Source organism: Monodelphis domestica, chromosome X (genome assembly GCF_027887165.1).
Source record: "Monodelphis domestica isolate mMonDom1 chromosome X, mMonDom1.pri, whole genome shotgun sequence".
Classification (NCBI taxonomy): Eukaryota; Metazoa; Chordata; class Mammalia; order Didelphimorphia; family Didelphidae; genus Monodelphis; species Monodelphis domestica.
In genome coordinates, this window is record NC_077235.1 from 31,641,266 (window position 1) to 31,666,505 (window position 25,240).

The window sequence follows — 25,240 nt, forward strand, 5'->3', positions numbered from 1 at the left end:
CAGAAACCGGAAGTCCCTAGACTGCCGGCGTTCTTTGGCCCTTCAGCGCCCGAGGCTTGCATTGGAAGGCTATGGGCTGGCCCTTTCCTGCTGAAGGGGGAAGGGGAGGGTGGGTGGGGAACACTCGATTTATGCCCTTTTCCGGGTGTGGGCAAGAATTTCGCGACTCCGGGGGCTCGAAGTTTTGGTCTTAATTCAAGATGGCGCACAAGGCCGTCACATGAAGGGCGTGAAGCCTCCTTGGGGCTGTGCGCCCTCTTCGCGCAGCAAGCCTCGCGAGACTGAGGCGGATTGGCCAACGGCTATGGGGTGGGGCCGTGCGTAAGTAGGGCGTTGTGCCGTCACTTTGTGTTTGGTGGGAGTCGTTTCCGGCGGTTCCCTGGTAACAATGGAGAAGGAAATGGCCGCCTGAGCGACGTGCAGGGTAGCGGCCAACATCTACCACTGAGTCTTCTCAACCAGGCTCAGAGGACGGTGGCAGGAGGTGGGAACAGCCGCCGGACACCTCGCGAGGGAGTCGCAGTCCAGCAGCGACCCTCAAGTAAGCGGAGGCGGGCGGGCGGGAGGCCGGGGACACCCCGGGCGGGAGTCGGGGAGCCTGCGGAGGAGCCGCCCCGAATGCCCCTGCTTTCCTTCTCCTTCTCTGTCTCCTCTCAAAATGGCCCGGGGCCGCGGCCATGGGCCGGGAGCTCGGGGCCTGACCGCGGTTCAGCGCGGAGAGAGGAGAGGAGAGGCGAGGGTGGCAGGGCCGGAGAGGGGAGGGCAGGGGGCGGGCTTCTGGTCCTAGTCCCTTGGTCGATGCCATTTTAGGTTGGCGTTGGCGCTTGAACCCCGGGGACCTTGGCCTTGGCCGCGCTTCGCCGGAGGACGTACCCCCCCCTCCCCCATTCCCTCATGCTTGGGAGCTCTCGGGCTGTAACCCCCGCCCGTCTCTCCGGGCCGGGGCCGGGAACCTTCTCTCGCGGCGCCGGGGGCGAGGGTGGGGGGGAGGGCCGGCCTCGGTTCCTGGGAGTTTGGGGAAGTGGGAATCGAAACCAGACCGTCTGGTACTGGAAAATCCTGACTTGTCCATGGCTCTAGGCTCGTTTCATTCTCCGGGGCCCGTTTTGCGCCGCCTTCCCCTCCCCCCTCCCTGCCCCTCCCCCCAGAGGATTTTTTTTTTTCCTAGGGGCACCCACTGAGAGCCTGCCCTGGAACCCCTATTCCCAGCCGCGGGGAACGTTGTTTGGTTTTTTTGGGGGGTGGGGTGGGGAGTCGGATTAGGGCCATTTTAGTTTTTAATTTTTGCCAAATTAAAAGTAGTGAGGCTTTAGACACTGAGGCTTTTACGCAGGCCTTGTTGCTAGCCAGCTGCGCTCTCTATCACGTCACAATCCCCGTTTATTGGTCAGCCCGCCGGTTGCCTATAAGACTCCCTCTCCCGGTTTCCCTGCTGCTGATTTAATTTTCAAGATGGAGGAGGCAGCAGCAACATTTCTTCTCTAAAGCTTTCCTCCGTGAGTAAACCACAGGTTAGCCCGTGGGCCGGAGGCCTGGTAACCCCTTTCTTGTTAGAGGCACCTGTTAGCTGTATGGGATTGTATTCAGCACTAGTGACTAAGAATAATCTAGGTTAGCAGAATGCGTTTGAGTTCTGGGGCTTGTACTGAGGGGGGGGAAGGAATGGTCTGGGAAACTGCTAGAAACTGCTAGAAACTGGTGAACCTTTCGGAAGGCGACAGTGAACTAGGATAAGGTATCTGCTTTGAACAAGCCGAGGGAACACTCCCGTTCGGGCTGACTCATGAGCAGTTTCAGACTTGGAGATAGGAGAGCCCAGGTTTCACAGAATTTCAGCCATGTTGAGCCACGAGTAAGATAAGCTTTGCTAAATTGTAGCGATAGATTTTCTGAGGTTGGTCTCGGTTTGGGGAGTGAAATGTGCCACAGGCACTTGAGCTTTTTTTAAAAAGACTAGTTCGTTAGCCTGCTTGGGAAATGTCGGTCGTTGTCGTTTGGCCTCAGGCAGCTTGACGACTAAATCCTATTCCCCCTGTGGACCCTGTCTAGCTCCTTCTCCAAGTTAAATCTCTGAGAGGTGGTTGTTGTCGGTTGGGCGTTTTTATTCAGTATTTTGGTACCTTCTCAAAGTAAGTGAGCTTTTGTTCTTAACTACTTTACCGTTTAACTGGTGTGTGGGGTTTGAATGTTTGAGATATGTGTATGTAAAAGAAATGCCTACCCTAGAGACAGAATGGAGAGAAACGGATTTTTAAGTAAAGGAGAGTAGTCTCATTCTAATGATTGTGATTAAAAATGTAAATCATTTACTAGTCAGTCTTTTTGGTGTAGAATAAAGGTTTAAAAACCTCAGTAGAATTTCTTTTAAAAAGCTTTATTTGTATCTGGATATTCCACTCTAAGCAAAGTCTCTCTGGGTTTATTTTTTTTTTAATTTACTTAGAACCTGGAGCTGGGGGCTTATATCAGGATGTTTTAAATAATTCAAAATAAGAACCGTTTTTTTTCCGTTGAGAAACACAATATTCGCAGATTGTTGCATGTTTTTAATGATGAAAAATCCCGAGGTTCTTTTTATTTGTCTCTCAATTCAAGGACTAGTATCCAAATATAGAGATAGGGACTGAACCAGTGACTCCATTGGCATAAGGAAATCCCAGGAGAGGATATTCCCTCTGCCAATGCATGTTGGCACGTTCCTCAACGACTTAGTATTATAGTCTTAGTTGTCTTAGAGAGTTTGGATATAAAACTTTGCTAATTTAAAAATAATTTGCTAATACTGGTAAATAAGTTCTTTTGGGAGCAAAGCAGTCAAGTGGTTTTGGAATGTTGGCTTTTTTCATACCATTGATTGTCACAATGCATTGATTGTCACAATTTGATTTTCAGATTTCCCTATGGAAACTGAAGTCTCACCTTGGTTACATGATTATGGATTAAGTACAATATATGTCATAGATAGTTGTACATTGTATGTCGTCTATATTACATACAACATATATGGCACATACCATATATTGTATAGAATATAGCAATACCACCTACATGTTATGTACAACATAAAGGTGTGTGTGTTTTCTATATGACAATATATAAATGTATTGCTATATAATTGTATATGATTAAATGTATATATTATACAACATGCAATATATATTTATTAATGGCTATATATTATATTACTATATAATATATAACCACATTTAACTATATAAATGTTATTTGTTGTATAAAAACAAAATATTATATCATAAATACAATATATTGCATGTTATAATATAGACATACTATGTTATAGTATATATGTTACTATAATATATGTAAACTATATATAACTATTATATATATTATATATAATATATAACTATATAAATGCTATTTGTTGTATAGAAAACATAATTACATATAAAGTTATGATAAATACATTGTGTGTTATAACATGCATATTATGTTATAGTATATGTAAACTATATATAACCATATGATTATATAAATTCTAATATGTAACTATACAAATGTTATTTGTTGTATGTAAAACATAATTACTTATAAAATTATATATAATGCATTTATGATAAATACAATATGTTGAATGTTATAATATAGACATACTATGTTATAATATATAATATAAACTATATACAATTACATATAAATTATATATAATATATAACTATAAATGTTGTATTTAAAACATTACATATAAAGTTCTATAATGCATATATGACATACAATGTGTTGCATAGTTTGCATATATTATAACATGTAGTATATATGTGTAAACTATATACAATAACTATTATATGTGACTATATAAATTATATGTAATATATAACTATAAATGTTAATTGTTTTACACAAAACATAATTACATATGAAAGTATATAGTGCATATATGATAAATATAATATATTTCATGTTATAATATAGCATACTATGTTATAGTGTATTTATAACAAACTATATATAACTGTTATGTATAACTACATATAAATTATATATAACTAAATGTTATTTGTTGTATAGAAAACATTACATATAAAGTTCTATAGCGCATATATGACAAATACAATATATGCATAGATTGCATATATTATAACATGTAGTATATATGTGTAAACTATATACAATAACTATTATATGTGACTATATATAAATCATATGTAATATATAACTAAATGTTATTTGTTGTATATAAAACATAATTACATATAAAAGTATATATAATGCACATATGATAAATATAGTATATTGCATGTTATAATATAGGCATACTATGTTATAGTGTATGTATAACAAACTATATAACTGTTATGTATAACTATATATAAATTATATAGAATATATGACTATAAATGTTATTTGTTGTATATAGAACATTACATATAAAGTTCTATAATGCATATATGACAAATACAATATATTGCATAGTTTGCATATATTATAAAATGTAGTCTATATGTGTAAACTATATACAATAACTATTATATGTGACTATATATAAATTATATGTAATATAACTAAATGTTATTTGTTCAATTACATATAAAAGTATATATAATGCATATATGATAAATATAATATATTGCATGTTATAGGCATACTATGTGATAGTGTATGTATAACTATATAACTTATGTATAACTACATATAAATTATATAGAATATATGACTATAAATGTTATTTGTTGTATATAAAACATTACATATAAAGTTCTATAATGCATATATGACAAATACTGTATAGTTTGCATATATTATAACATGTATTATATATACTATGTGTAAACTATATACAATAACTATTATATGTGACTATATATAAATTATTTGTAATATATAACTACATGTTATTTGTTGTATATAAAACATAATCACATATAAAAGTATATATAATGCGTATATGATAAATATAGTATATTGCATGTTATAATATAGGCATACTATGTTATAGTATATAATATATGTAAACTATATATAACTTATGTAACTATAAATGTTATTTGTTGTATATAAAACATTACATATTAAGTTATATAATACATATATGATGAATATAATATATTGCATGGTATGCATATATAATACATGTAAACTATACAATAACTTATATGTAACTGTATATAAATTATATGTAATATAAGTATATAAATGTTATTTGTTGTATATAAAACATAGTTACATATAAAATTATATAAAGGCATATATAAAAAATACAATATATTGCATGTTATAATATAGGCATAATATGTTATAGTATATATAATATATGTAAACTTATATAACAACTATATAAATGTTATTTGTTGTATATAAAACATTACATATAAAGTTATAATGCATATACTATAACATGTTCTATATAATACATGTAAACTGTATACAATAACTATTATATATAACTAAATTATATGTAATATAACTATATAAATGTTTGTTGTATATAAAACATAATTACATATAAAATTATATATAAAGACATAAGAAATACAATATATTGCATGTTATAATATAGGCATACTGTGTTATAGTATATATAATATATGTAAACTTATAGAACATATAACTATATAAATGTTATTTGTTGTATATAAAACATTACATATAAAGTTATAATGCATATATTATAACATGCACTATATAATACATGTAAACTATATACAATAACTTATATACAACTATATATAAATTATATGTAATATAGAAGTATATAAATGCATATAGAATACACATATGTATATATTGAGTACAACATATATATGTTGCATATAATTATATATACTATATACGAAAACAAAATGTTATATATGTAATATAACATAATGTTCTACATATGGTATATATGATTAATCATATGTAACGTGTATGTATAACAAAGATGATACAATAAAATATCTAACACAATACATTGCATGTTACATATAACATGATACACATTTAAATATATTAAGCAGGACAGATAGTATTTATATATAGTTAAATGTATAGAAGTACATGTATGTATATATATAATTGAACCTGTGTTAAGTACAATATATGTATATGTATAATTAAATATTTTATTACATATAACATGTGTATATACAACTGACCACTTGTAATTACAACATATGTGGTTATGTATAATTAAATACCTGCATCAAGTACAATGTTTGTATAATTAAATCTATTAAGTACAATGTGTGTATATAAAATATATTAAGTATAACATTGTATATATACATATATATACACACACATATAAAAATTTTTTTTGAGGCAAACAGGGTTAAGTGGTTTTCTCAGGATCACACAGCTAGTAAGTGGCTGAGACTGGATTTGAACTCAGGTCTTCCTGACTCTAAGCAGAGCACTCTTTATTTTAAAATATAGAGGCAATTTGATTTAGTGGGTATGCTGCTGGGCTCGAAACCTGGAAGACTTGGGTTTAAATCTGATTTCTGACATAATAGCTATGTGATTTTAGACAAGTCACTTAACTGTTGCTTTTAGTTATCTCCCTAGGACTTATTTAAGTCATAAACATTTTGGATTTGAATCTGTTGAGACTTCCCATACTGGGAGTTCCCACACAAAAGTCATAGATTTTTCCATTGTACTTACAGGAAGATTCTATAGGTTGTTTGATTTATGAATTCTTATTGTAGTCAGAATTGCTTCTGAGAGTCATCAGTTTATTGGCTCGGATATTTCAAGCTGCTGATTTATTCTGATTTTATAGTAATATTACAGAGTTCTCATACATTTCCTGTTCCCCTAGCCTCAGAGCAAAACATACATAAAATTGTAGATTCCAATAATTAATCAAGACTTTAATGATCATCTGGAAGAATACCCCCTATGACGTCACTGATAGATGAATGATTCAACACTTTTTGACAACTGTAATTATTATAAAGTTCTTCCCACTTGTCAGCAATGTAAAGAGGGAAGGTAGGCTTAGTTTGGGAAAAGTTCTTACCTTGGATATTTTTGCTTTAAACCCTGAGCATTCTAAGAGTACAGAAGGGATTGTGAAATTATGGTGATCATTGTGATTTTATTTTTTTCTGTTGTCTCACTTCTGCTATTTAGTACTTATGTAGCATTGGGCACGTCACTTAACCCATTTGGACTTCAGTTCATCTGAAAAAGTGATAAGGTTCGATAGAATGACCTCAAGGGCCATTCTGTGGAACCCAACTCTATATGATCTTATAATCTCCATTTGGATTTGGATAAAATTTTGTAGAATTGGTCATTTTACACCCAACATGATTTTGCTTCTCTTTGAAGAATGGTTATATGGGTGGAAGAGGGGAAATTTGTCCCTGACCTATTTAAGCTGTCTTTTGTTATCAGTTCTTTAATCTATTGACTCTCTCTTACAGGAGCTGGATGATGAACCATTTTTGGCATTTTGCCTCCAGGAAAAAAAATTCAACTAAAGTTACTGTGATTAAAATCCCATCTTCCCAAAGTGTAGTATAAATACTCTTGTAAAGCATGTCATTCAGAATAACATTTGAACAGCAAGGAGATCTTAGTGGAAGCATGTAGCTGATATAATAGCCATCTTGAGCTTTTACTTTCTTAATTCAGTTGATATTTTACTTTGACAAAAATATCAAAATTAATACAGGTTTAGTAATGTTTTATAAGTTTTGCTATTGAAAACTTAAAAATATTGCCAGAGAAGATTGAGGTGATTTCATGTAACTACTCATGTTTTTATACTACTTTAATGATTTATAAAGCACTTTCTCCATAGCAACCCATTGGGGTAGTATAATATGCATAATTATCCCCATTTTACAAAAGAAGAAACTGAGGCCTGGAGAATTTGAGTAAATCACTCTATCACAGAGCTATTAAGTGTTAGGGCCAAGTTTGAAAAAGATTTCCTAATACTGGGGTTAGCATTCTTTCTGCCTGTTAGGTAATTCAGTTCTTCCATTTCCCTATAGCCGTCAGAATTTCTCTGAAAATTTTCTTTTGTTTTTATGCCTGTCACACATGCATTATTGATGAGAATATCATGTATGGCTGTTGCATAGCCCAAGCAAGAGATATTATGAAGGTAGAATAGACAAGACTCATTATCTTGTTGGATATGGTTGAGTTACATGAGAGTGAAAAGTTGAGGGTGACTGCTATGTTGTACACCTGGATGACTGGAGTGATTATGGTATTTTTAATAGAAATGGAGAATTTTGGAAGTGAAGTGAATTGGGCAGGAAATAGTAATTCTGTTTTGTATGTGTTGAATTTGAGATGCCAGTGGGAGGGGTCAGATATTCTAGTGGAAGAAGTCTAATGGGTTCATTCTGAGTCGATATATAGATGGGTTGGAGGAATCATCTGTTAAGAATGAATGAGATCAGGAATGGGGAGGGTGTGGGGAAAACAAAGAAAAAACAGGAGAAAGCATTGAGGAAAACCAATGTATGGGAAGAAAGGAAGGGTGTGGAGACCGAGAGTAGGAAGTCATGAAAATCCAAGGAGGGAAATGATATCTAGGAGGACAGGAGTGGTCAGCAGTCTCAGATATTGCAGAAAGGTCAAGGGGCCAGAGTACTTTGCAAAGGACATCAGATTTAGCCATCAAGCGATCCTTGCTAACCTTGGTGAGAACACTTTGTTGAGTGATGAGTTCAGAAGCCAGATGGCTAGGGGTTAAAAAGTGAATTAAGAGGAAATGGAGGTAATAAATACAGACCACTTTTCCTAAGAAAATTTGCCTATGAAAAGGAGAAGTATAGGATGTTATCTTGAAAGGGGGCTTGGTAGAGTCATATAAAGGTTTCTTAGGAATGTAGGAGACTTGGAGATATTTGGAGACAGTAGGAATAGAGCCAGTAGTTAGAGAGATGATTGCAAATTAAAAAGAAGGTGTGGTGGGGAGGGTGATTGTGGGAGAAAGTTCCCAGAGGAGATGGGAAAGTATGGGGGAAAAGAGCTGGTCAGGTGATAAGAGCCATTTGGAGCTAAAAATGAGGAATGCTGTCAAAGGGTTTTAAGGAGTGGACTGGAGGGGAGAAGGAGCTCATGATAATAGATAACCTTTCATTTTCTCTGTAAAGTATGAAGTGAGGCCCTCCTGAGAAGGAAGTGGCAGAGTCAGGGTGGGATGGGAGGTGGATGGTAAGCTTGAAAGAAGAAAAGGTTTGGAACACAGCTGTTGGGAGTGTAGTAAAGGGAATGGGAGGAGGGAGGAATAAAAAGATTGCCTCATGGCAGTGAGGGTATACATGAGATTAGGTAGCATAGGTTTGTAGTGAACCCAGGCAAGCATGGTTGTGACTTCTTCACTTATTGTTCAATCTGTGAGTAGGATTGGAGGAGGGAGGTGGATGGTGGGGGGTAAACCATGGTTCCCCAGGCATTATTAGTGGCCATAGAATAAGGGAGCAAGGGACTAAGGTCCAAGAGGTAAGGACAGTGTATAATTGAACTGGTTATAGTGCAAAAGCAGATTTTACAAAACTACATTGCATTTTATTTTCTGATCTTCATTCTTCCCTTTCCACCTCCCAAACCAATCCCCACCCCTCACCCCTGAGAAAGCAAGAAAAAAAAAATTCTCACAGTGGCCATATCCCCCAAAAAAAGGCCTCAATCTGTAATCTTAAATCCTCTGCAATTGTGGATCATTATGTTAATTTGCATTCCTAAGTTTTTCAGTTGTTTGTCTTTATATAATATTGCTGTTATTTAAATTGTTCTGTCAATATCACTTTATATAAGTTCTTTCTATGCTTTTCTGAAACTATTCCCTTCATTTATTATCACACCACAGTAGTATTCTATCATATATATATGTGTATATATATATTTTTTTTCTACAATTTGATCAACTGTTCCCCAATTGATAGGAACCTCCTCATTTTCCAGTTCTTTGCCACCACAAAAAAAGCTACTATAAATATTTTTGTGTGCATGAGTTCCTCTTTCATCTCTTTGGAGTGAAGTCCTGGTAGGTGGTATCACTAAATCAAAGGGTATGCACAATTTCGTAGCTTTGGAGGGGAGGCATAGTTCCAAATTGCTTTGCAGAAGGGTTTGACCAGTTCACAACTTCACTGATGGTGCATTAGTACCTGTTTATCCATAGCCCCTGTGCCATTTTGCCATTTCTCTCTCACTCTTTTTTTATGAAGTTAACTAATCTAAGGAGTGTGAGGAAAGACTTCAGAGCTGTTTTGTTGTGTATTTCTCTAATTATTAGTGAAGTAGAACATAAAAAATGGCTGTTGAAGGTTTTGATTTCTTCCTTTTAAAGCTGCCTTTTTATATCCTTGAGTATTTTATCAATTAGGGAATGGCTCTTATGTCTTAACATTTGAATCATTTCCTGATGTATCTTAGAAATGAGACCTTTATTAGAGAATTCAAATTACAATTATAATGTCAAGATTGAGAAAGGAGGGAAGTTAGGCTAGAGCAGAGATGATGGTCTAGGAGAGCCCTGTGGGGTGGAGTGACTAGAGGTCACAGTGAAGATGGAGAATTACTTTAGGAGGAATGAGGCCTTGGAAGAGATGACAGGATAGAAGGTGGGTGGTCAGATTGAGGAATTTCAAAGTTCTTTGTCATAGAAGTGGAATTCTTTATGAGTGATAGTGCAATCCACAGTATGACTGAGTGTCTATGGGTGACTTAAGATGGAGTGAGTGTTCTGGGTTGAGGTGTTTAGTAGCTAGTGCATCAGCATGTATTTTGAAGGTCTCCCAACTAGAAGGGAACAAGTTTGGGGTGAAGGAGATGTAGCCAGCTCCTGAACTCCTTTTCTCTACTTTGGTCAGGCATCATTCCTTCCGATTGTCATAATGGCTGGCTTTTTCAGATTCTTTATCTCCCTCAATTGTCTTCCTCCATATACTATGCCTTCTCCATATCTTTTTATCAAGTATATTTTCCCAGAGATGAACAAAATATTCTAGCTCTGTCCTGAACAAGACAGAGTACATCGGGGCTATTGTGTCTCTCACATTCTGTACTCTATGTTTCTGTTAATTCATTTTAGGATCACATTAGATTTTTGGCTTCAACATCATTCTATTGATTATCTAATTGATTGTTCACTAAAACTCATATCTTTTTCATATGAACTCTTGTCTAGCTACATCTCTATATTTGCATTGTTGGTTTTTAAAAATCCAAATGTTGGGCTTTATTATATTCATCCCTATTCAACTTCAGTTTACTAGATTTGGTCCTTACCTCCAGCCAGCCTTGCTCTTGATTCTATCATTTAGTGGAAGCTGGTTAACCATTTGACGGGAATGTTGTAGAATATTATAGTTCGGACAATGCATCTGAAGTTATCTTCCGACTGGGAAGTACAGTGAAATCTTCACAAGTTAGAAGTAGGTAATAGGCTTAATGGGAATAATTCCAAGAAGGTAGTAGAGATGGCTAGGGAGAGGCTTGTGATTGTTCCATGCCCTGGAAACATCTTACTATGGCCTAAAAGATGCACCACAATAGCAGTGCTTTTATTTGATTAGGACTTTTTTTCCCCCATATAATCTTACAAGGGAGTGTCTTTCCTTGGTTCCTGTAGGGGTTATAGTAGATCATCCTCAGATTGCCTAATTATTCCATATTTAAACTTCAGGCAAGAGACAAAAATTGAGGGTTTTTTTCCATTTTATTTTTCTGTCATCAAGTACTAGTCATTTTTCTCCTTCCCTAATCCTCTTTCAAATACCCCACGAACACATAACCTTAAAAAGAATGAAGAGGTTATTTATCTAGGAAATTTACATTCCCCTATGATTGCAAGCTTATTCATTATAGATATGCAGGGTCTCAACTATGGTTTTTTTCTCTAGCTCCTGCAGATGTTTGTTGAATTGAATTATGTTGTCTAGTCCCCTAATTTTATTTTATTTTCAGTTCCAACTTCTTTCCCTCCACCTCTCCTCTACCTATTGAGAAGACAAGAAATATGATACTCATTACATATAGGAAGTCATGCAAAACATTTCTGAATTAGCAGATGGGGGGGGGGGTTAGTGAGTGAAGAAACAAGAAAAAGAAAGAAAAAAGTAGGCTTCAATATATACACTTTTGAGTCTATTGGTTCACTATCTAGATGTAGCTAGCATTTCATTTATTTGTTTGTTTGTTTGTTTGTTTGTTTATTTATTTATTTGTTGAGCCCTTACCTTCCAGAATCAATACTGTGTATTGGTTCCAAGGCAGAAGAGTGGTGAGGGTTAGGCGATGGGGGTTAAGTGACTTGCCCAGGGTCACACAGCTAGGAAGTGTCTAAGGTCAGATTTGAACCTAAGACCTCCTGTCTCTGGGCCTGGCTCGCAATCCACTGACACCCAACTGCCCCTTAGATAGCATTTTATCAAATGTCTTTTGAAGTTGTAGTGGATCACTGTAGTGATCTACCTTAGAGTTGCTAAGTCTTTCAAGGTTCATTATCTTTACAATATTGTTGTTACTGTGTAAATTGGTTTTTCTGAAACTTTTCCATTGGAGAAACTTGCTATAAGATTTTTCCTATTTCTTCTAATTTTGGCTACATTGGTTTTGTTTGTGAGTTTTATATAATCACAATTATCCATTTTATCTCCTATTAAACTATCTCTTATTTGGTCATAAGCTCTTTTCCCTACCCATAGATCTGACGGGGAATTTCTTCCATGCTCCACTAATTTGCTTATGATATATTCTTTATGTCTAAATCATGTGTCCATTTTGAGCTTATTTTGGTATCGATACACCACGAAATGTTGATCTATGTTTAGTTTTTGCCAGACAACCTTTCCAGTTTTCTCAGTATTTTCTTAAATTAAGTAGTTTTTATTGCAACACTTTGGATCTTTGGGTTTATCAAACACTAGGTTATTATGCTCATTTGCTTCTGTATATTGTGCCTTCATTTTACAAATGAGGAAAATGAGGCTCAAAGAGGGAGAAAATGACATGAACCAATAAATGGCAGAGGTAAAACTCAAACCTAGGTCTTCTCCTATACTGCACTACCTCTCATACAAAGAGGATATACCGAAGAGTTTGTGCTTATAGGATTTCACTTATATTAATATTTTAGATAAGCTTAAATAAAACTAAATCAGAACAAATTATTTATCTTTACAAACTTTTGGTTAAATTTAGGGCTTTTTGGGATTACTGAAAAAAGCAAAGAAACGATGAAAGTATTAACAGTGATCCAGTGAGTGATGAAAGAAACACGAAGGTACTGTATTTAAATTTTATAGTTTACAGATTAGTATGCATAGTTGCCCCTACATTAGATAGATTATTAGATCTGGCAAATATTAAATTTTATTTTATAGTATATGCAGTTTATAAAATAGGTAAGAAAATTGAGATCCTATTTTTAATCTAACAATAATTTTAGCTATAGGACTACTAAGTTGGAACACTTCATCTACAATTTTAATATTAGAAATTTTTTTTGATATGATAGCTAAATATTTGTAAAGGTGAGTATTGAGGTTGTTTTGGTGAGTTTCACTTGTAGATTGGCAATAATGCATCAAATCCCAATATAACACTCCATGAGACACCCACTTTTTTGTTAGAATTTTGTTTTATAAGCTTTTATCTTTCCCTCCCTCTACTCCTGCATTGAAGAATAACACAACAAATATGCATAGTCCAAGAAAATAAATTGTCATGTTGGCTATGTCCAAAAATGTATATTTCAATCCCTCCCCCCATTTTATAGAGCCCATCTCTTCCTGGCAAGAGTGTAGAAAGTACTTCATCTTTAGTCTTCTAGCATCATGGTTTATCATCAGACTTCTAAAGTCTTTCAAAATATTTTTCTCCTTACTATTGTTATCATTGTAAAAATTGTTGTTCTAGTTCTGCTTATTTCACTCTGCATCAGTTCATATAGGTCTTCCCAGTATCCTCTCAAATTGTCGTTTTCATCATTTCTTATGGCACTGTAATACTCCATTACATTCATATGTTATAATTTGTTTTCAGGAGGTAGGACCCCCCCCCCCCAGTTGTTTTTCTCCTATGGAAAGAAATGCTATAAATGTTCATCCATGTAGACCTTTTTCTTCTGTGTATTTCATCTCTTTGGGGTATTGCCTTAATATTGGTATAGCTGGATCAAAAGGCATGAACAATTTAGTAACTTTTTGGTCAAAGATTCAAATCACTTTTCCTGAATGACTGGACTAATTCACAGCTCCTCAAAGACATTAGTGAACCTGTTTTCTCACAGCCCCTCCAGCATTTGCCATTTTTCTCTTTGTCAGAATTTTGTTCTTAAAAGAACATTGACAAGAGTGTAAATGGAAAGAATGAAGCAGTGGAAACTGAAATTATAATGACCTCTGAAGTCTGGCTCCAAAAAAGAGATAGGAGAAAGCACCTCTCACATATATGGCCAGGCTTTTATGATGTGTTGCTTAAGAGTATAATCCCTATAGCCTGTCTTTGTCCCCTCTGTCTAGAACTGTCCTGAAGGGGGATAATGATTAGGTAAATGAAAAATTTGGAACACATTTAAAGAAAGGGAAAGAGATATCTAAGCAAGTTGCATTTCACTTTAAAGGGAAATAACTCTATTTGTTTCCCTGTGTCTGTCTCCTTTCTGTCTCTCCTCTCTTTGTCTCCCTCCTTGATTCTTAAGTACTATTTCATTAGTTTGAAGAATGGTTTGAGTAGTATAGGCTTTGTTTTCTGGCCAGGGTCATTGGGAGACATATATTCAGAATGCTATAGTTTAGTGATATCAAACTCAAATAGAAAGGAATCCTTGTGGGCTGCTTGTTGACTTAGAAGACCACAAATTTACATTATTTCTTTTATTACATTTTTATTTTGTTAAATATTTCCCAATTTTAGTCTGGTTTGGGAAGGGCTAGGTATAGAGAGGATAGAATGCCAGACTGGCTGTGTGATCATGGACAAATCATTGAAGAAAACATTGAACTGTTTTTGCATTTGGTAGATGTGTTACCTAAAAGGGACTTTAGAAATCCTCTTGTCCAACTTACTCATTTTGCAGATAAGGAAACCAAAGCCCAGAAAATTTTAATTGATTTGCCCACAGGAAAAATAATAAGCCAATGGAGTTGGGCTTCAAATCCAGCTCCTAATTCTGCTGATGTTCTTCCCACATCACCTCCTTAGATGTTTGAGCCAGAGAGAGACATGAGATGCTGAAAGACAGTTGTTGCTGATTCATCATCTGTGGGGACCAGAAACAGTTTAGAAGAGCTCTGCTTTCCTTAGCTTAGCTCCCTGACTCCCAAAGCACTCTTGAACACCTGACAGGGACTTGGCCATGTTTTTGTTTTCCATTATTAAAAGTTTCCTGTTACTAAGGTTTTCATGGCACACCAGTTTCAAGAGATACCTCATCTGTCCAATTCTAAGAACTTGTTTCTTAGTAAAAATCCTTTGACTTTTTAAATAGGATTTCACCTTTGTGAGAGACAGCTTAGGTAGAGATAAGAGTGTTGGCTTGGGACTTAGGAAGACCTAGGCTCAAACCTATTATGTGCCTCTGGTTAAATCTCTTACCTTCTCTGGACCTCAGGCAACCTTGAAAGACTAAGTTATAAGTTATTGCAGTCATGCTATTCATCTGAGGTAGAAGGGAATAAGCATTTATAGCACCAGCTGTGGGCCAGACACTGCAAAAGGGCTTTCACAGATTCTCACAACAACCCCAGAAGGTGGGTGAAGGGAACTTGAAGTATTTGAATGTCCTCAAACAGTCAGGATGAAGGACTTCTAATGTGTGCACACACATACATTAATATAAAGAGTAATTTACCTGGAATCACGATTGATAATGAAAGCCTCATAAATAAGATTGCCTTTCACTAGTCAGGGCTTCAAAAAGAAAGCTGGACAGCTTTAATGACACCTTAGTTTTCTTGTTTTACTCTACTGCTCTAACATTTAAAGGTAAGATCTCTTGGTATTTACATATTGGTGATAGAACTAGCCATTTGTGGGGCTTTGGAGAAAGAGGGGATGTTTGGGATTTTTTAATCTGTTTTTTTGAGAGGGAAAAAAGTTCCTCTTCCCCCAGGCTTTAGAAAGAAAGGATAAATAAGGCTGGAGAATAGGTAGAGGAAAGAATTTGAAGGCGGATAGGTAACTTCTGATTTTCTCATGCTCTAATTTAGTCTCTTTGGCATCATTAACATCATTCAGTTCTTCTTACGGGTACTGGTACAGGAAACATAAAAAAAGTTATAAAATCAGGGAAACCTTAGGGGGGCAGCTGGGTGGCTCAGTGGATTGAGAGCCAGGCCTGGAGATGAGAGGTCCCAGGTTCAAATGTGACCTCAGACACTTCCTTTCTGTGTGACCCTGGGCAAGTCACTTAACCCCCATCGCCTAACTCTTACCACTCTTCTGTCTTGGAACCAATACATAGTATTGCTTCCAAGGTAGAAGGTAAGGGTTTAAAAAGGGGGGGGGGGACTTTTCCTCACTCAGCAGTAGAATTGAAACATTTATTGGTGTGGCTGCTTAATGAGAATTTGGGATTTTGTTAAAATTAAGATGGCTTCCCCCCTTTACCTTTTTGTTTTTTCTTTGGGAAAGATGTTTTATTTTAGTGTTTTGGTAGATCTTAGGCTTCCTTGAATGCAGTTGATTGTGTCACCTAAATGTCCAGGAATGAATATGTTTGATGCAATGACTTTTGATGTTTATTGCCATTTGGTGTTCTCCCCTATTATCTCAGGGGGAAAAAAAAAATAAAAACCACAAGTAAATTCATGGTTAAAAACCAATTTTAGTTTGTGATACAAATGAGTAAAAGGAACAGATTGGATCACTTGGAGATGATCTCTTTTTTCTGACTGAATATTTGTGAAGTGGCCTGCCATTTTTTCTCTTTCTAGAGTGTAGAAATTTATTTTAAAATATGTTAACATCATAAACTTAGAGGTGGAAGGAATTTTAGAGGCCATGTAGTCCATATTTCTCATTTTACAGATAAGAAAACTGGGACCAAAAAAATTATAGACTGATAGATTTAGAGTTACAGGAGACCTTAGAGGCTGTCTAGGCCAACCTCTCATATTTTGCATATAAGAACTGAGGCCTAGTGAGGGTTAGGTTCCATTTTGAAATCACATAGCTGTGTAAGTAGTAGAGGTAGAAGTTTTTTTAAAATTCTTTCTGTCCTAGTATCAATTCTAGGACAGAAGAGAGTGACAAAGGCTAGGCAATCTGAGGAACTCCTGGGATAGAAACTCCTTTTGAAGTAGATCATCAACTCCCATAATTTACAGTCTCGGGAAGTTGCTTGAAGCACCAATAGGTTCATTGACTTGTCCAGGGTTACATTATCTGTATCTGTTGCTTGCCAGATGTAGGACTCTCACCCAGAGCTCCCTGCCTCCCTCTAGTTACTATGACATGCTACCTAAGTAGAAGTGCTTAGTAACAAATTCAAAGCTAATTCAGACTAGATCATTATTGTTACCATCTGGATATTGAAAACAACTATCTTAATTATCATATGAGAACAATTGCTTTGGAAATAGCTAACTTCTTTGGGGTAGCTAAGTGGCTCAGTGGATAGAGTCCCAGGCATAGAGTTGGGAAGACCTGGGTTTGAATATGGTTTCAGACACTTCCCAGCTATGTGACTTTGGGCAAGTCATTTAGCCTTCATCACCTCACCCTTGCCACTTTTCTGTCTTAGAATTGATATTAAGATAGAGGATAGGGGTTTTAAAAAATGGTGAGGTGGAATTAATACCATTGAGTGGTTCAGATGCTGGAAATTAAAAGTTACTGCAAACACAGAGGGCATGGGCTATGTTGAAAGACTGAGTCAGGTCTCAGATTCAAAATAAGGTTTCCATTTTGTGTAAGTTTAACTGGTTCTCTAAGGAGAGTACTTCTCATTTCTATTCTGGTTAAATGTTTCTGTACTTTATGGAAAAAGTTTCTATTCAAATCATTCATGAACATATCTGTTCGGATGTCCTCTCCGATGCCACAGATTAAAACTCATCCATGTTTGCTCACTCCATGCAACTCTTGTTTGTGCTCTCCCAGAAATTTGTCATGTGGATCTACTCTGTGAGTTCACACTTTAGATTGCCATTGTGAAGAAAGATACTCAAGCGGTCCACATAACCTTCTTAATTCTCATGAACTCCTTTCTGACCCTCTGTTACAAATGGAATGTTGCCTGTTAATCTGTATTTGATGAATTAACTTTTATATTTTTTTCCTGTGAATTTTTTAATGACATCTCTGACCTTTCCTGTTTTGGAAAACTTCCAGATTTGGAGCTTGGAGGAAAGAGAAGCAAAGTGCATCGAGCGTTGTGGCAAGTGAATGATGCTTAGGTTACCTTGACCTCTTATTTCCAAAGGTAATTTCTTCCAGACTTAACAACTGTGTCATGCTCTTAAATGCTTTCTGAATTTATTTGTACATTTTCAAATTCTATTTAATGAAGACTTATATTTTTATATTCCTATTCTTTTTCACAACAGCTTTGGCATGTTTCCTGAATTTTGGAACTGGGATCCAAATAGGCCTACGGTACTTGATTAAAGTGTTATTATTGGTGCTACCAGGTCTTTCCAAACCTGTCATTTTTGAAGAGCCCTATAACTTAATTACATACCCCCAGGGCCATGGTATATGGGATAGGAAGTTCAAAAATGCTATCCTATTAGCAATGATAATATATGACAGAAACTAGAAGAGAAATTACGAGACAGGTGGTACAGTAGATAGAGCCTGAAGTCATTAAGACTTAATGTTTCTGAGTTCAGAATTTACCTCAGATACTTAGTAGTGTGAACCCTGAGCAAATCACTTCACTCTGTTTGCCTCAGTTTCCTCATCTGTAAAATAAGCTGGAGAAGGAAATGGCAAACCACTTCAGGATCTCTGCCAAGAAAACCCCAAATAGGGGTCACAAAGTCTGGCAATATTGAAACAACTAAACAAGAGAAATTAAGATCCCTAAACTCACATTTAGAAATTCAAGGTGAATTAAATTTGCATTGAGATAGCTAATCTCATTATTGACATAATTTCATTTGACTTTCTTACTGATTTAAATTTCAAGTGCTTTGGGTGGCATAGTATTTTGATGATAGTAGTTATCATTTTCCTTATCACAACCCTATGACCTAATGGTTCATTTTATATTTTACAAGAGGAAATAGGTTAAGTTAACTGGCATAGTATGCCCATTGTCTCATAGCTAAACATCAGAGCTGGCTCTTGAACCAGCCCATGCCTTCTGCTCTACTAGTTTGTTTCACCACATAAAAGGGGTCTGATTTAATTATGGAGCCAGCTTTTAGAAGATTGCTAATGAATGCAAGATAGTGATCTGGCAGCTTGTTTTCAAGTGGATTCTATTTATAAATAGTTCTGGTAAAATGTACAAAGGTACAACCTTAAAGACTCCCCTCCCCCCCACCCCCAGCCAAGCAAAGTTACTGTGAATTGGCTTGGTTTGGGGACCCCCCCCCCAAAAGTGTGTTGGTTCTCTGAATGACATGTATAAAGAATTTTGTCATTTGGAAGCTGTAGAGATGAGATGAGTAAGCACAAAGGAAAGACTGCAAGGAAAGAGTAAAGTGGAATACTGTTGTGAAGGAATGTCTTTCATAACTTTATCTTGTGTGTTGGGTGTTAACATTTTGATAGCTCTTTAAGGTTTGCAAAGCAATTTACAAATATTATTTCATTTGATTCTCACAACTCTAGGAGGTAGGTGCTATTATTATCCATGAACTGAGACAGGTTAAGTGACTTGCCCAGGGCCCCTCAGATAAGTGTCAGAGGCAGAATTTGGATTCAGGACTAATTGACTCCAAGGCCTATGTCCTATCTACTATATCTAGTTGTCTCTGTTCTGATCTCACTTCTTTTCTGATCAACTTCTTTGGAGTGATTATGAGCTCATTGCAACCTCCTGGTACCTGATGAAATCAATAAGTACTATGTCATCCCCCAACATGAGGATCTGGGTTGGGGGAGCTCATTTTCTAGAAGAAGTGATTCTTCATTTTGGATTCTGGAGTTCTATAACGGTGGTGAACAGCTTTAAGGAACAGATGTTCTCTTATCTTATGCTTTGCCTGATAGATCTGCTTCATTAAACAGAGTTGTCTCTGTTGTCATTTTCAAGGAATCTTGCTTGGTTTTGATGTATGCATAGGAGATACCTTCCTACATACAACTTGTGTTGGAAGAGAGCCTTTACTGAATTAAACTTTTTGTTAGTCATCAAAACAAGTCTAGTGGGATCTTGTATTTTGTATATGTCGTAGTTGTGTGATGATGATAAGGATGTGTACTGTAGAATATTGCTTTAGAAAACCTGTTGTCTTAATCCTTGCTAATCCTTCATCAAGGAGGCCTTCAATGAAGAGAGAAAGAGAGAATTATAAAAAAAAAATGTAGACTGCAAAGTAGGCCTGTAGGTAGGCAATTGGCTGATACTCTTGGTTACCCTTTGAAAAAAGTAAGGTCCAGGATTTTTTTTTCATGCCTTTAATATATTCCTTTCCTTTAGTTACTTTATGAATCATCCCTAAACACCCTGACATTTGTGTTGTCTCCAGCTGCCTTTCCTTACTACTTCTGACTACTACAGGAAGGACTGGGATGTTGAATCCTAGTTGATTGAACCACACTGTCCTTGATGATGGTGAAAAGATTTTTTTTTGTGTGTATTAATCTTTTGCAAATTCTTTTCTATTTTTCTTCTGTTTGTTATCCTTCTATTGTCATTCTTAATTAATCTTGGGATGACTTTAATTAGGCTCAAATCTTTTGCCTGGCTTTTTTCTTTAAGTGTTTTTTAACCTATTAATTTTTTTCTTTAGTAATTTTCATTCCTTTTGCTGTTCTTCCCTGTGAGATATTACAAACCAGTATCTTTTCTAAATTGGTGTGGTCTCTGGCTGCTATATCTCACCACTTCACAAAATTAGGCATGTGTTTGCCAGCTGAGATATTTTTTATACTCTTGTTTTTTTTTTTAATGGCAATTGATTTATATCAGTTACAGTTCTTTATGAACATTATTATAATTGGTGTCTAATCCTTCCATTCGTTTCTTATATTTTATTACAGTATCAATAATTTGCTTAAATAGGCCATGTAGGAGTTCTTTTAATTATACAGTGTCTTTTTCTCATATTTATTCTTCCGGCTTTGTACTAATTTTTATCTTTGCTGTAACAAAGCCTTCTCACTGGACACAAGCAGTTGATTAGGGTTTTTCTTCCCACATCAGTAACAAGTTGCTTCTTGCCCTTGTGTAATCACTGTTGGAGGTTATTTGGTTTTCCTTGTGTCCAGCAACCTTCAAACTTTTTAATTTTTCTGAACTTGACAAATACAATAGACATATTAATTTTTCAATATATGAAGAATAGGAAAGGAAAGCTGCTTATTAAATGGTGAGTTTTCAAGTATGTTATATGAATTCAGCAAGTTAATTTCGGTTGTTCTACTTTATTTTAAAAATGCACAACAGAGGGAAGAAGATGATGAACATCCCTTTGTTGTGTGCATTTTAAAAATGCTTTCAGTGGCACGTTTATCTTTCTTTTCCTTCTTACTTGGCATCATTCTCACTAAGCCTAATTTCTACCATATTGCTTTCTGGTCTTCTCAGCAGTTTACAAATGTGAGTTATTACTCTCAGTAGTCAGGGACTTTGAGTTTCTCAAATACTGTGCTTCCATCATTGTTTTGTTTCTGTATGCCATGTACTTAATTCATTCCATTGATTGGTTTTCCTATTTTTTTTTTGCCATTTCCAAATAGTGTTGATTATTCCCTGCTTTTTGTAGTATCATTTAGATTTGGTACTTACTGCTCAGGCCCTTTCCTCGTTATTTCCCTTGAGATACTTGGCTATTTTACTCCTCTTTGTGAATTTTGATAGTATTTTTCCTAGACCTATAAAGTAAGGAGGCAGTGTGGAAAGAGCACTGAACTTGGAGCCAAAGGACTTGGATTTCAATCCCACCCCTTGGTTTCCATTTCCCTCTTAATCATTTTTGCCACCTCCTTTTCATTTGGAAGATCATATTCCTTGCTAGAGAAGTTGGCCAGTGTGGTAGCTGAACCTTCCTTGGCATCTTGAACATTTCTTTTTGCAAGCCTCAGCAGATCCTGGCTTTTTAGCCTTCCTGTTAACTCTTCATACCACTGGGTATGTGTCCCATCTGAACGCATCTGTTCTTTAAAAAAAAAAAAAGCTCATTGGGGAGCTTTCAGTTTCCTTTGGCCTTTCATAGATGCCTTGCTTTTTTTTTTAAAATCAGGATTGTTCATAATTGTATGGTCAAAAGTTTAGAATTTTTTAAGTATATATAAATTTATCATTGACATTCAAAAAATAGCCTCCTCCAAGTATGAAATCAGTTTCTAAGGTTGGGCTTCATGGGAAAAAGGTTGCTTTCCCATTGTTTTTAAATTTGCTAAATTATAAGATATTGGAAACTAACTTACTGAGTTTTCTTTTTGAGGTCCCCTCAAAGTCTCCAGTTTCTGTAAGACCCAACGTATTGATAGACCTTTTTGTAAACAGTTTTACCAAAGTGGATGAATCTTTTTGTAACTACTTTGGGAAACTGAGTCTTTCTAAGAGTTGTTAAAAATTTTTTTCTTCTCCCATTTTACTGGCCAATCTAAAAAGCTTTATAATTTTTATTTTAGTCGTTCTTCCCCCAAGATGACAGAATAGTTCCAAATATAATCTAGGAAGAAGTAGAGAACTTCAGGAACTTAAGCCTGGACCCAAATGCCCTTTGGGTCAACTGAAAGTCAAGTGTACTTCCAAGAAAAAAAAACTTTCTTGTAAGTTTTTTCTTTTTCTTTTACTTTTCTTTCTTTTTTGGGGGGGAGAGAAGGGGTAAAGGGAAGTTTTAAATTTCACTACTGCCATTTGTGATTTCAATTCTTGCAAATTTCTCCCATGTTCACATGCATACAAGAAATGAATCTTTTTTTTTCCCCTCTTCTAATTTGTTTTGTAAAAAAACAAAACAGAACTCAAAGAACTTTTCTCAGCATCTTTGGTAAATGAAAGGAAACCCTATAGTAAAAGAACTTTTAATCCCTTGCTGTTGCAGCTTTGAAATACTGCCGGTCCCCTCCTCTACCCCCTCCTCACCATTGTTGGTTGGTTGTGGAATGCAAGCTAATTTTAATGTTGGCTTAATCCAAATATAATTAAGAGGGAAGTTGGAGGAGGAACATAAAACCAAATAAAGTTTATTTTTGTATCATCCACACTGTAGATTCCATAAAATGTACACTTCCATTAGCATGGAAAATTTTGCTAGCTAACCACCTAGAAACCTGGCAAAAATATATTCCTTCAAATTCTTAGTTATTGAATTTTCCTGGCAGTCTCCTAATTATTTTCTAAACACTCACTCAGAAGTGTATACCTGTACATCTCAAGGATTGTTAGCTATTAGGTAGTTTCTAAATTCATATAGAGTACATTCATCTATCTGATGAATTATGTTAATGATTATGAACAGTGCAATGAATATTTGGGGGGAGGTTGATCCATATGCTATTTTCAAGATGAGCAATATCTTTTCCTCCTTCTTTCTCAGGTAATTTTTCCATTCATTCATCAAAATGGAAAACTCAGATTCTAATGATAAAGGCAGTATCGATCCATCTGAAGCTCAACGCCGGCGTCAGCTGGATCGGTTGGATCGAGAAGAGGCATTCTACCATTTTGTAAATAATCTGAGTGAAGACGATTATAGGCTTATGAGGGATAACAATTTGCTAGGAACACCAGGTATGTTATAATGTAATTTTGAGGATTTACATGTGTTAATTATTGACTTTAAATAGCTTAGTTTTATTTTTCAATCATATAGTTTCCATTAACTGTTGTATTGCTGTATTTGAATGATGATGATTATTCTGCTGCTGCCTTTTACAGAATCATTAGTTTTTATCTGGAAGGGGAGCTTAGATTATCTTGTTCTAGTTCCCTTATTTTACAGATGTGAAATCTGAGGCCCAAAGTGTTTAAATGACTCACCTAAGGTCACACAGGTTTATATGCATATAAAAGAATGATTCTTGAGTTGGCTAATCATTGCTTTGTGTTATCTGATTTTATTCATGTTATATTATATTGCCTTGTTGCGGACCAGAAGTGAATTTGTACTTAATTATTTTTTCATCCTCTCTTTTGGAGGGTAGTTATTATTAATTTGGTAATTTAATTTGGTCTACAGATCACATGAGGGCTGTGGTTAATGTAAGCTGGACTTGAATCTCTTTAGAAATACTCATAGGGGGAAAAAAAGAAAAGAAACACTCCTAGGTCTGTGAATATTTAGTACAGAAGTGCCCGTAGTATTGATAATGCCATTTTTAATAGGCATAAACTGGTTTTGTGAATATGGGTAGGGTGAAATAAATGTAGGCTTTATTTGGGTTTTTAGCCTTAGCTATATAGCAAGTGATACCATTAAGCAAACAGTTTATGAGCAAAGCCTAGACTAGGAATTGAAACCCTAAGGCACATACTGAAGATGGCACAGGAAATGAGTTTGTGGAATAAGAGCTAAGATTGGAATGGTGAGGGGTTTGAGGTATGTGAGTTCCAAGGCAAAATTGCATAGTAAGATGTGCCCGGACCCTTTCCTCTTTGGCCTTTGCTAAAGATATTAGCTGATTTATAGTGTGCCAATGACTTTCTTCTTGGAGTATTTGCTTTTTAATTAGGCACTTTAAAAGGCTTTCTAGACCCAAAAGAATGAAGGAATGTGATCGCTTTATTTCTCTCTCCCACCCCTTCAAAATGACTTTTAACAAAGATTATTACCAATCTCAATCTCTTATCTTTTTCAGGTTAGCTTTCATTGCTTCTCTTTCCTCTATAATTGAGTAACATTTTCCAACCGTTTTCAGGTGAGATTACGGAAGAAGAATTAATAAGACGACTTCATCAGATTAAAGAAGGTCCCCCACAACAAAACAGTGATGACAACAGAGGTATATAATATTGGGGAGATGGAGAAGGGAGGGGGGGGATCTATTTAAGTTTTGACTAGGGGCCATAAATTATGCATAAGTAGGGGCTAATGAATCTGAATTCTCACAAAAGTGAAATATTCATTGTGATATTTTAAGTGTGAATGGTCAGCATTATATTGGGAGAGAAAAAGCTATAGATTTTTAGATCATTTAAATGAGAAATTTCCCCATGATTTTCCCAACTATACTGAGGTTTCCCATTACTTAC

General features: G+C 35.8%; 1 protein-coding gene across 7 annotated transcripts in view; it reads left to right on the plus strand.

The window, feature by feature from the left end:
• Window positions 1–332: 332 nt before the first annotated feature.
• The window catches only part of RLIM (ring finger protein, LIM domain interacting), a 32,559-nt gene continuing 7,651 nt past the window's right edge, over window positions 333–25,240 (plus strand). The window contains exons 1-6 of one of the 7 annotated variants that reach the window (XM_007505624.2): window positions 355–541; window positions 13,120–13,201; window positions 18,256–18,346; window positions 22,675–22,815; window positions 23,586–23,779; window positions 24,907–24,990. In XM_007505624.2, the coding sequence (XP_007505686.1) occupies window positions 23,611–23,779; window positions 24,907–24,990 (253 nt within the window). In that variant the 5' untranslated portion in view covers window positions 355–541; window positions 13,120–13,201; window positions 18,256–18,346; window positions 22,675–22,815; window positions 23,586–23,610. Of the gene's footprint in view, window positions 542–813; window positions 1,512–13,119; window positions 13,202–18,255; window positions 18,347–22,674; window positions 22,816–23,585; window positions 23,780–24,906; window positions 24,991–25,240 lie in introns of those variants that run through there. The other 6 variants (XM_007505625.3, XM_007505626.3, XM_007505623.2 and 3 more) reach the window with 6 other exon arrangements.